The 13026-nt window shown below is 40.5% G+C and overlaps 1 protein-coding gene across 3 annotated transcripts in view; it reads left to right on the top strand.

Annotated features, from left to right (window-relative positions):
• The window catches only part of FAM149A (family with sequence similarity 149 member A), a 38466-nt gene extending 26448 nt beyond the window's left edge, over positions 1-12018 (top strand). For all 3 annotated transcript variants that reach the window (XM_068970422.1, XM_068970421.1, XM_068970423.1), the window contains 7 exons: positions 507-661; positions 3581-3684; positions 4090-4299; positions 6718-6838; positions 8357-8485; positions 8572-8650; positions 11860-12018. In XM_068970422.1, coding sequence (XP_068826523.1) covers positions 507-661; positions 3581-3684; positions 4090-4299; positions 6718-6838; positions 8357-8485; positions 8572-8650; positions 11860-11933 — 872 coding nt within the window. In that variant the 3' untranslated portion in view covers positions 11934-12018. The remainder of the gene's footprint in view (positions 1-506; positions 662-3580; positions 3685-4089; positions 4300-6717; positions 6839-8356; positions 8486-8571; positions 8651-11859) is intronic.
• Positions 12019-13026: the final 1008 nt, after the last annotated feature.

Raw genomic sequence — 13026 nt, 5'->3', positions numbered from 1 at the left:
GGATATTGTTTTTTAATTCTAGATGACATTATTTATAAAATAAAAAGTCAACAAGCTAATTTATTAATCACTTCATTTACCTGTATAAAATGTTTTCTACTCAAAACCGAGCAGAAACAAATGATAAAAAATGTCAGTGGTGGACAGTAATGACTCATGTTAACCAATTTTCACAATAGTATAATAATCATATTAATTAAATATTACTTTTTGCAATCAAAGGGATTAATTGGGATATAAAATACCAAGAATCATTCTTGCCCCAGTGTATAACTCTGATTTTTTTTTTTTTTTAACCTACCACTGAAAGGATAGGGATTTCATTAGATGCTCTTGGAAAAGTGTCAAAGCCCATTGCTCCATAGGGTCTATCCTCTTTAAGGTTCAGTGGCCACCGCAGACTCGAGGTATCTCAAGAAGAAATACTCTCTCTGAACAGTGAATTTTAACTACATATACAGTATTAGATAATGTTTCTTAATAATATTGGTTTTTCTTTGGCACAGAAGGAGGAAAACAGAAAGAAAAATTGAAAGTAGCTGAGAATAAATCTCCACCCACGGTTATTTCCCGCATTAATGCTGATGTATCCAGTGTTCCGCCATCTAGAAGCTCTGAAACTCGAAGTGTATCCCTGGCTTCTCATCTTAACCCACTGCAGGTAGGTGCTTTCTCGCTCTCTCTTTCTTTCAGTCTTTGTATATCTGGCCTCAGGTTGTCCAGAGTGCCAGTGTCCAGTGTTAAATTCTGTTATCAAGATATTTGAGTCTGTTGGCCAATAAGACCAAAATTTTAAAATATTTTATGAAGTTTAATAGAATTTCCAGATTGTCTGATAGAACAGGGACACTCAGATGAAGTTTAATAAAATCACCAGATTGTTTGACAGAACAGGGACACTCAGATTTGTGACTTGCCAGCTGTTTGGAGGGGTAGAACTGATTCCACAATTTTTGAAAAGAAAACATGCTTTCCCCAGTATTTCTAGACAAGTTGAAGGTTACAGATGTTCTCCTTCCCTCCCACCAAAGCAATAAAAGACTCAATCAATGAGTATGCATTGAGTTCATTCAGCATTTATTGAGTTTGTATTAAGTGAACTGTATCGGGGCTTCTTAGGTGGCTAGGTGGTAAAGAATCTGCCTACCAATGCAGGAGACTCAGATCCGATCCCTGGGTCAGGAAGATCCCCTGGTATAGGAAATGGCAACCCACTCCAGTATTCTTGGCTGAGAAATTCCATGGAGGAGCCTGGTGGGCTACAGTCCATGGGGTTGCAAAGAGTCAAACACAACTGAGCACCACACACCAACTGTATTAGGTGTTTTAAGGACATACAGAGATGATCACAGCGTATTCTCTGAAATAGTTGAGTGAAAAGTATTATACAGGTCAGATGCAGTGTCTTCTCTAAGTGATGTACAAAAGAAAGGTTGTAAGAGAATGCGGACGAGGATGATTTACCCTGCCTGAAGCGAGGCTTCATCTTTTAGGCTGGAGATGAAATTTGAGCCAAACATGAAGAAACAGGTAGTTTTCCTGGGTGGGAAGACTGTGTGGGTCAATTCAGACAATTGTCACTTGGAGGCTTGAGGGAGGGCGGCAGAGACGGATAGAGGGCTGGAGAATGGGGCGCTGGGACCAGCAGAGTCTCTGTGGCAGGATGTGGCGTTGGGAATTGAGACCCGTAAGGAGGATTATCTTGGATATGTTGTTCAACTTTTCTAAACTCCAGTTTCTTTATCTGTAGAATGAGGGCAATCATATGTTGTGCAAAGGGGGTGTTGTGAGCACAGAATCATACAAACATGTACTGGGAACTCAATACGGTTTTTTGAATTATGTCCCTATGCAAAGATCTAGTAGAAAGTGGGCTGGAAAGGATGCACTTGTTCATGGGACACCTTCAGGAGGGCTAAGGAGTTTGGACTTTATGTTTGCACAGCCCATCTGGTGTGGGGAAGCAGACAAAAGAGAAGAAGAAATTTCCTGGTTCTTACAAGTTAATTGGAGGGCGTCAAGCCATGGCAAAGAGTACAGTGCGCGTGTGCACGCGCACGCACACACACACACACACACACACACACACACAGAGGCAATCTAGTGGATATGTTTAGAATAGATGACAGTTGTAGCTTTAGATATAGACTACAACTTTGGAGGATGACAAAGCAGAGGCAGAAGTAGGCACCCAGCATAGGAGCAATAGGGCGTGAGGTTCAGGGAACAGTGGATTAAAACAGAAATAATAGAATTTACTCTCTAGTGCCAGGGCTTTCCACTTAGTCTTTGCTTGTGCTGTTCAAAAGAAACTTTTGAAATTGCTACCAGCTTAATGTATGTTTTGGTCTCTTTAAATTGCTGACAGGCTCAATAATATTTCCCACTTTTCATGTTAAAATATGAAATATGAATCACATGCAAATGAACAGTTATAACAACATAGAAGAGAAGCTTTAACTGTCAGGCAGCATAAATATAGGGCTTCCCTGGTGGCTCAGAGGTTAAAGCGTCTGCCTGCAATGCAGGAGACCAGGGTTCGATCCCTGGGTCGGGAAGATCCCCTGGAGAAGGAAATGGCAACCCATTCCAGTACCCTTGCCTGGAGAATCCCATGGAGGGAGGAGCCTGGTAGGCTACAGTCCACGGGGTTGCAAAGAGTCAGACACAACTGAGCTACTTCACTTCATGTCAACATAAATATACTTGAGAAATATGGAAATTTTCAAATCTAAGGAAATTTTTCAACAGATATTTTGTTGTACTTATGGCTTTTTATGGTTTTTAGAAATGTTTTTTATAGCTATTTTGTTTTAATGTGGATAAATGTAAAAGAAAGTGAATGGGCAACAAAGTTAAAAAATAAAATACTAGTAGAGTTTATTTTGAAATAGGCAAAGCATTTTGTGATAATCATACTAGGTCTTAATTTATGCCTCTGACATTTATTTTTATATGTATTCAATATGAGGAAAATGGGATTAGGGTTGCCACATTTTTCTGGAATTAGAATTCTAGTTTCAGAAACTCTGTTTGCCTGAAACTAAATATTATTTTAAATCTACTTGGTCGTATTACAGGCCGGATACGAGATGAGTAATAATTTAGCCTTTATTTCACGCTTTCACCAAGGTTATCAAATTGAATTCTCCTAATAACTCTGTGAAGTTGGACTTGTTACCACCAACATAAAGATTGAGTGAGTGAGTGTCAGTCACTCAGTTGTGTCCAAGTCTTTGTGACCCCATGGACTGTAGCCTGCCAGACTCCTCTGTCCATGGGATGGATTCTCCAGACAAGAATACTGGTGTGGGTTGCCATTGCCTTCCTCAGAAGATCTTCCCAAGCAAGGAATCGAACCTGCATCTCCTGCCTTGCAGGAGGATTCTTTACTGCTGAGCGACTGGGGAAGCCCATTTGGAAATTCAGTCATTCTTTATTAATTTCTCTTCACATATTTTTAGAAAATAGAGTCCCTTTGTTAAATGCACCTCTTATTAGCCAGTTTGAAGTTGTCCTTTAACAGTAATTGCAGTGACCCTGGATGCTTTTTAATTTTTATTGTGTTTACTTTCCTCAGATACATCGCTTCTCCAACAATTTTTATAGTGACTTGAATGGTGTGATGACAATTCAAGCAAAACCACTTCAGCAGAGACCTACCTGTTTTGCAGATAGAACACAGTGCGTATAAAAAATAGTGATCCACCCTCTTCCCTGAGCTGGATGCATTCTAGCCCTAAAGACCACGTGCTGTCAGTGTGTAAAAGGATGATAGTCAGGTGTCAGCACAAAACAGTTGTTAGGTTGGGGCTGATAAGAAAAGGGGACTGTAACTAAGAATTCTGCCTCTTGTGGGCTATATGGTTTGGTGCAAACAAGAAGAAACTTAGATCTTTTTTCCCTGTTGATGATCCTTCTTTGAAATTAAAATTGAGCTGGAAATGTTACTCTGTTCATTCACTGAACAAATGGGACTATGTTCTGCATGTCAGGCTCTAGACAGAGTCTAGTAAAGGATAAATATTGTAAGTGCCCTGTTCTCGAAGAACTTACCCCTGAGCAATTAAGTTGCTTTCTCTCCCCCAGGAGTGAGCAGGAGGACAGACCACTGGGTGTAGGATACGCTGTTCTCTCCTCAGCCCCAAACCGTCTGGCCCGGATCACAGATGCTCGTGGACCACAGACCTCCGCAAAGAAAACAATTGCACACAGGAGGCTGCCTTCTCTTACCTCGGACTCCCAGAGACTAAAAATCCCCAGTGTGTACAGTGATGAAGTTCTTAGGGGGACAAAACTGTAAGTCTTGCTTCTCTCTGGTGGTAAAGCAAAGATCACAGAGGACAGAGATGCTTGTCAGTTAGTTTGTGGTTTATTCCAGACAAAGCATCCGCTGTCAAATTTTATATGAACATTTTTCTAAATGGTTCATTACTCTGGATATTTAACATGAATTAAAGTAGTATACTTAGTTGGATACTAGAATATAAAGTCAGGCCATGTACCTCTATCACAGGGAGCCAAACAAAAGGAAGTTCTTTGAGGGAGAGGGTCTTGGATGGGTTTCAGTGACTGAGTCTGTAAAACTAATAATTAGCTAATTATTAGCCTTTACAAAACATAATTGATACTTTCATTGTGATATGTGAAAGTTGATGTACATAGCTATTAGAGTAAGTGGCTCAGCGGTAAAGAAGCTTACCTGCAATGCAGGAGATGTGGCAGGAGCTGTGACAGTCGATTCTTGGACTGGGAAGATGCCCTGGAGAAAGAAATGGCAACCCACTCCAGTATTTTGCCTGGGAAATCCCATGGACAGCCCATGAGGTCACAGAAGAGTCGGACAAAACTTCAAGACTCAAAAACAACATACCTATTGGTTCTATTTATCGCTAAGGACAAGCTTCACTCTGTGTAGGGAATTTCAGAAAATCTTTTGGCCTTGGGGATCAACATCAAATCATTGCCTTATTAAAAAGGCATTTGGCACTTCCTTTAATTGTAGAATCACAGAGGAACAGTTTTCTCAGTCACCCAAGTGTCAGGCAATATTTAGGTTAATAGCTAGTGTCTTGTTGATTGCTTTGACATTCCCAAAATAGGTTTTATAAATGTATTTTTGGCTGCTTTGGTTCTTAGTCACTGGACACAAGATGTTACATTGTGGCACATGGGATCTTATCAGTAGTGCCTCAACCAAAGATCGAACCTGCATCTGCAAACAGATTCTTAACCACTGGAGCACCAGGAAAGTCCTGTAATGTAGCACTTTTTCATACACTTTTTCACTTAAACATTATTCATATTTTCCATGTTATTGCATATTTTTGAAAGCATGATTTTAATGACTATAATTATGTGAGTATATGTGTTGCCCTGTTACTGGAAAATTTCATTTCTTTTATATTTTCACTATTATAATGTGCAGTGAATATTATCTGACATAAATCTTAGTTAGGGTGTCTTAAAATTGTTTCCTGGTGGGGAGTCCTAAAAGTAAAGCTACCAGGTCAAAGATTATGGATATTTTTGAGGCTCTTGAAATATTTTTTCAAAGTTCTTCTAGGAATGGTTCTACCAATTTTTATAGATCCCCTGGCAACAGACAAGACTCTTCCCTTTACAGCCTGTAAACTTTAGGTAGTATGTGTATTTTAAAACCTGATGAATCAAAACCTGTCATATTTTAATTTGCATAAGTTTATGATTAGTGAATAAATGAAAAATGAATTAGAATTCATTTCTAGAGTAACCATCTCTATTCTTGTGCATGAGTTGGATCATTTAATTTTTCAGTGTTATTATCTGGTACGGAAGGTGTCTTATCATCCTTACTCTTCTTTTATTAAAATTTCTAATCCATCCTGATAAATTTTACAATCTGGTTGTCAAATTTTAAAAAAAGTATCACATCGGACCTCATAGCTTTAAATCTATTTAAAATTTAGGAATAACTGACATGTTCACAATATTTAGTTTTCCCATCAAAGAACATTATCTTGCCTCTTAATTTTATGACCTTACATAAAATGTTGTGGTTTTCCTCACTGAAGCCCTGCACAGTAGAATTAATTTTATCCTGCATTGATGGCTCTATTCCCTAAATTTCTACAGCAGTTGTAATAAGAACCAGATGCTGGACATAGCACTATATTATATCAACTGCATTGCCTTGTAATCTAATTACTTACATGTCTTCATCTTGTTTTCAATAACAACTTCTAATCTCCCTGAGGGCTTCCCTGGTGGCTCAGTGGTAAAGAATCCTCCTGCCAATGCAGGAGACGCAGGTTCAATCCCTGAGTCCAGAAGATCTCCTGAGGAGGAAATGGCAACCCACTCCAGTGTTGTTGCCTGGGAAATCCCATGGACAGAGGAGCCTGGTGGGCTACAGTCCACGGGGTCGCAAAAGGTTGGACACAACTTAGAGACTAAACAACGACAAATCTCCTTAAGGGGAGGAACTAGACCTTCAGAAACTTGTGTGTTCCGTGCATAGCTGAGCACTTATTAAACACAGGCTCATGGTCCTTGCAAAACACAGGAGTGACTGGAGCTGGGGCTCAGTCCCCTGCCCACATTCATCTTCAGGAAACTCAGCTCATTCTGCTAGGCACTGGAGGCAGGCTGTGATCAATAGCTCAGGTAAGGAGCTTTGCCGAAAAGTCTTTCATCTCTCTGCACCTGGGTGCTCAGGTCATGTTGTTGTGTTTACAGGCAAACTGGCGTGGAGCGTATGGGCTCCCCACCGACTCAAACCCCACGGAGCCGGCTGCCCCCAATAGGCTCCGAGACTGGAGAGCACCACACGGCAGGTCCCGGATCGCGCCCTGTTTCCGTAAGACAAATGTCTTGATACTTAAGTGCACCATTTTCAGTGTTTGTTGGAAAGCAAGCAGACATAATTCGAACACTTTCACAAGAGCTCAGTAGCATAAAACATCTCCCTCATCTGCTTCCTGAAAGTCAGTGTCTTGTGAGAATTTACAGGAGGTCAGAGGGTTGATTGATTATTTTGTGAAATACAAACATGGCCTGAATTAAATCAGAGAGTCCAGGTGTCAAGGAAATATCTGATGGTCAGGATGGTGTAGTAAGAAAAACAGTGTGATGGTTAGGTCAGGAGGGGCTTCCCTAGGGGCTCAGATGGTAAAGAATCTGCCTGCGATGCAGGAGACCTGAGTTCGACCCCTGGGTTGGAAAAATCTCCTGGAGAAGGAAATGGCAACCCACTCCAGTATTCTTGCCTGGAGAATCCCATGGACAGGTAGATCTGTGTTTGAAGCCTGTCACACAAACTCTCTGTATGATTTGGTACAAATTAATCTCCCTTAATTGTCTTATTTATAAAAGGGCAATAATGATTCCCACCTCAAAGAACTGCTATAAGGATTACATGAATTTATAGATGTTAAATAATGCCTGGCATAGATTAAAAGCACAGTAAAATACTCTGCCATTTTTAATAGTTCTCTCTCTTTTTTTTTTTTGGCCCTGACACATGGTATCAGGGATCTTAGTTCCCTGACCAGGGATTGAACCCTGGCCATGGCAGCGAAAATGCCATGTCCCTAACCATGGACTACCGGCGCAGCCCTAAACTCTCATCTTTATAGCTAATCTGTACCATGTTCACTGCAGTGTTGAGGCACTGTCAGTATAAGCAAGTATTTATTTTTATTTTTGGCCATGTAGCATATAGAATCTTAGTTCCCTGACCAGGCATTAAACCCACACCCTCTGCGTTGGAAGTGTGGAGCCTTAACCATTGGAGAGCCAAAGAAGTCCTTAACTTGTGTCTCTTTGATAAAATATAGAAGAATGCCAATCATAGGGACATAAGGCCTAGACAGAGAAAAACCAACTGAGGCAGTGCTTTCTCTCACACTCCTTCCGCCTCCTTGGGCACAGCAATAAAACTCATTCCCAGAAGGCAAGAGTTGCAAAGCTTTAATATTTACCCTTAGAATATTGTGGCTTAGAGTGGAATCATAGAAGCAGTCAAACATCACATTTTAAAAAGTCAGATGCTTCAAAAATGCACCCATGCTGCATTCACAAATACAGAATAACATTTCTATCATAATTTAATATTGAGTTTTATGTGGTTAATGTTTTAATCCATATTTACTTATTAGGGCTTTCTCAGATTAAAAGGTACAGTTACTTACACAAAGTATATTTTGATACTTGGGTTTAGTAGACCTTATACTTGGCAACATCTAAATAGAAGTTTTTCAAATAAGCGAATGAAAGAATGAAGAGAGGAGAGACTGATTGAAACATATACAGATTTTTCTTTTGTCTTTTTAAGAATTGCATTTGTTTTAACAAGAATGTATTATCCTTTATTTAGCTCAGAGGAAGACATCTACAAAACCATGGGTTGAGTGCATTACCTGACAGTGTAGAACGGTCACCTCTTCGAGAAAGATCTCTAACCGTGGAACAGTTTTCAAGGCCCAGCACTACCCATACATTTCGGGTAGGTTTTCTGTTAACCATAACTCTGATTCTTAAAAATATTCGAAACATTAGAACTCATCTTTCATTTTATTTTTCTTCTAACAGTCAGATACACCTCGAAAAGGTTCATTGACACTGATGGAATTTGCTGGGCACGTGTGGACAGGTCAGAGTTTTTTAACAGGTCAGTGCTTTGCATATACAAACAAAACGATGTATGTGAAGTTTCAAGTTTTCAAGATTATCTACCTTGAGAGGATAATTTTGACCGTGTTTGTAGTCTTTGGTTGTATCTCAGGAATTTTTATAAAGAGCAAAATACAAAGGCAAGCACTTCTCTACTGTTGGTTAAAAAACAAAAATCTTCTGAGTACATCTGAAGATCTAACTAGGTTTTTTTTAAACATTTCATGAATCCAGTAGCATCTCATCTGGCAGATACTCTGAGGAGTTGCACAGCATGGACAGCTTTTATAAAAGGAAGGCAGGACAAGGAAAGGAAGTAATAAGTAAAGAAAAAAGGAAAGTTCATTGGAGGAAAGGAAAGGTTTAAGTAATGATGGCTTCTCATTGGCTGAGCTGCTGGGCTTGTTGCTAGACAACAAGGAAGTCTTCCCTCCTGCTGGGGTAGGAATGTGGCTGGGCTGCTTGTTTGGGAGACCAAGATAGTTTCTTTCTGTTGTGCTGTGCTTAGTCACTCAGTCGTGTTCCACTCTTTGTGACTCCATGGACTGTAGCCCACCAGGCTCCTCTGTCTGTGGGGTTCTCCAGGAGTGGGCTGCCATGCCCTCCTCCAGGGGATCTTCCCAACCCAGGGATCAAACCCAGGTCTCCCGCATTGCAAGTGGATTCCTTATTGTCTGAACCACCAGAGAATCCCAAGAATACTGGAGTAGGTAACCTATCCCTTCTCCAGGGGATCTTCCCAACCCAGGAATTGAACTGGGTCTCTTGCATTGCAGGCAGATTCTTTACCAGCTGTCTTCCTATTGGGATTTTTGAAGGTGAGTGGTAAGCAGGCCACGAGAGCTCCCTCTGCTGGCCTTCTGAGGTTGGCTGAGGTTTGCTTTTATTAATTTTCATAATCTTAAAGGAGAAAATACCCAAAGGTTCTGAATAACTTAGGGCCTTGCTGCTGTTGCTGCTAAGTTGCTTCAGTTGTGTCCGACTCTGTGCGACTTAGGGCCTTACCCACGTGAAAAAGAAGATGCTGTCTTATGAGTCTTACGAGAAATCAATGTCTTTCTCTGTTGTAGAGTTTCTACACTTTTCTTCTAAGTGAAACTTGATCCTTTTAGATTCTCTTTGAAGATCTAAATATAAAAATGCTTCACAAAAGTAATAATACAAATATTCCAGTTATTTTATGATTTAGAGTTTTACAGATAAATACTTATTCTCAGCTAGTATGCCATTTAATGGAGTATTCTTGCCTGGAGAATCCCAGGGACAGAGGAGCCTGGTGGGCTGCCGTCTGTGGGGTCACACACAGTCGGACACGACTGAAGTGACTTAGCAGCAGCAGCATGCCATTTAAAGAATGACGTTTCTAGACTGAACTCAGGCCAATGATATTTTAATTTTCAAAACCATTACCAGCATTTTTATTTAAGGAGGTAACATAGCATCGTCCCCTGGAAAAGAGATATGGCAACCCACTCCAGTACCCTTGCCTGGAAAGTCGCATGGACAGGGGAGCCTGGTGGGCTACAGTCCATGGGGTCGACACCACATAGCGTTGTCGTGAGGTGTGTCACTCTGGAATCAAATGCCTAACTCTAGTACCTATTGGCGGAGCACTTTAGGAGAGCCTCAGCCTCTCCTGAGGGGCCTTCCTTGGTGGCTCAGTGGTAAAGAATCTACCTGCCAATGCAGGAGATGCAAGAGAGGCAGGTTCGATTTCCAGTACGGAAAGATCCCTGGGAGGAGGAAATGGCAACCCACTCCAGTATTCTTACCTGGGAAAATCCCATAAACAGAGGAACCTGGTGGGCTACAGTCCATGGGGTCACAGAAGAGTCAGACACGATTTAGCAGCTAAACAAAGACGACAACAATCTCTCTGGATCTTAGTTTTTTTATAATAGACTAGATAGAGTAATTATTGGAAAAACGTATGGAAAGGACCTAGGCCAGATGTCAGGGATACATTGTTCGCTCAAAAATTATGAACCATTTGTATTATAAATAATCTGAAATGTAGAGGACATTTGCTGTTTTAAGGGAAATACTTAATATAGTATCATTTTAAAATAAATCTAGTATAATTCAAGCATTGGGACAGTCTAGGCTTATCACTGTTTACATCAGCCCAGCATAGTGATGTCAAAGATTTCTTTATTTGTTTGAAATTTCTCTTGCTATGCTCATAGCTCTAAGCTGCCAGGCCTTTTTGTTGCTGTTTTCCTTATACGTTCCCCGGCAGTGTTGGCTGTTGTTTCCAGCAACAGTGGTTCTTTCTGTAAATGGCAGCCATGATGCTTGAGAGATAGGAGAGTGAGGGGTGATAAATGTGATCTCTGCAGATGGTGCAGAGGAGTTCTGATGAATTTGATTTTGGAGACGTTGATCGAAGTGTGCTAAGTGGAAAAGTGGAATAGCACGCAGGAAGAGAGGTTAGGAAGGGGAAACCAAGCTCTGAATTTGTTTAAAATCTACACTCTTACTTTTTCACCAAATACTAAGTTACTGTATTCTCTTATCAAAAACTTTCTGACAACTATTATTATTGCTGGTTGGAGCCCTCTTTCATGTCTATAGAAGTGATGGAAGGGAGAATTCCCTGGCGGTCCATTGGCTAAGTTCCATGCTCCCAAAGCAGGGGGGCCCAGGTTCAATCCCTGGTCAGGGAACTAGATCCCACATGCTGTGACTGAGACGAGGCACAGCCCAAATAAAGTTAAAGTAAAATAAAGTAGTAATATGATTTTTTTAAAAGCAACGAAAGGTACATAAGAGAGATGATCCTGTATTTCTAACGACGTATTTTCTCTCTGACAAGCAGGCATGTGGTTTCTGCTTACCTTTGTTCCCAGATTCAAAAGCAGCAAGAGCTATAAACTTACCAACATTTGCTCTGTAGCAGGAAAAAAGAAAAAAAAAAGAAATGAGAAACTGAGAGGCCAATAGTGGGAAGGACTTCTTAAGGCAGCTGACAGTTATCTGGGACAACTCACAGCCAGGATTCAGGCCCGGTTAAGGGGAGCACCCCTCCTTCTTCTCAGCACCCCAAACGGCAGTTTCTCCATATGACTGTTACCTGATTTCTGTAAAAGTGACATTATAATTTTTTTAATTAAAAAAATATATATCATCTGCATGGAACATACAAACACAACCCTTTTGAGAGCTGGGGTTTGTAAAAACATTTGAGAATTTTGCTTGGTGTTTCAGGCTCACAGTATCCACCTAAATCTTTCCAGAGGACAACACTGACTTTAAGAAAGAGATTCCAAGTGGCCTCCTGATGTGACATCACCAGAACTACAACCCTTCTGGAGCATTCAAAGCCTCAGCACACCATTCATCACTTGAAAAGTGGAAGAAGTATTATGTTATGTATCTGACAGTCTGAGATGTTAGACTGTCTGAGAGAAATGCAAACAAATAAACAATTTAATTTTGAACACTTTGCATTGTTAACAGAATATGAGTCAAAATTACCAACCTCCTCCTTTATCGGAAGCATTCCAATACAGATTCTTTTTTACTTAGACGAATCTAGTATGTGTTTATAATCCATCCTTTTATCAGTTATACACAGACATCCACATGCTTAATGTGTTATTCATATACTACTATATGGAAGTATATTATTTAGGAATATGCCTTTTTATCTAGCAGTATATAACTGTCTAGTGACATTTTTGTCTCATTCTGTTATTAATGCCATCACAATCCTAGTCACTAATAGATACCATTCTCTCTTTAAAAGATAGAAAAGTTGGTACAGTATGTTAGGTTGACTAATATTCAGATTGTTCTAGTCATTGCGCTGACTTAGAGGAAGGTCAGTGGCTAAGTGTCTCAAAGCAATTTTGTTTTGACTAGTTTTCATGCTCAAATTCAGGCAGTCTATTTAAAATACAATAAAAGTATCCCAAATTGATTGCTTTTGTAAAAGCTGAATATAAAGGTATTTAAACCATATTGCATATGGTTTCATCTTTACTATTAACGACAGAAGTGCTCATCCACTGGTGGGAAGTTTTTGCAGACGCATCCTCCTCATTTTAACACACTCTGATCTATCTCTGCTTAAATGGTCACTGCTGCAGAAAACCTTCCAGACCCCTCTGTCTGAACAGCAGCTCTATCTACCCTCTTCCCTCTAGCCCTGCCATATTTTCCTTCAGAGCACATGTCCTGACCTGATATTAACATAGAAAATTGAACAGAGAAGGTGTGGGAGCAGTATTAATTGTAGGCAAGCCTCTGCTATACTGCTGCTGCTAAAAAGTCGCTTCAGTTGTGTCCAACTCTGTGTGACCCCATAGACGGCAGCCCACCAGGCTCCCCCGTCCCTGGGATTCTCCAGGCAAGAGCACTGGAGTGGGTCAC

Source organism: Capricornis sumatraensis, chromosome 4 (assembly GCF_032405125.1).
Source record: "Capricornis sumatraensis isolate serow.1 chromosome 4, serow.2, whole genome shotgun sequence".
Lineage (NCBI taxonomy): Eukaryota > Metazoa > Chordata > Mammalia > Artiodactyla > Bovidae > Capricornis > Capricornis sumatraensis.
Note: the sequence above shows the minus strand (reverse complement) of the source record. Positions and strands in the feature narration are given on the sequence as shown.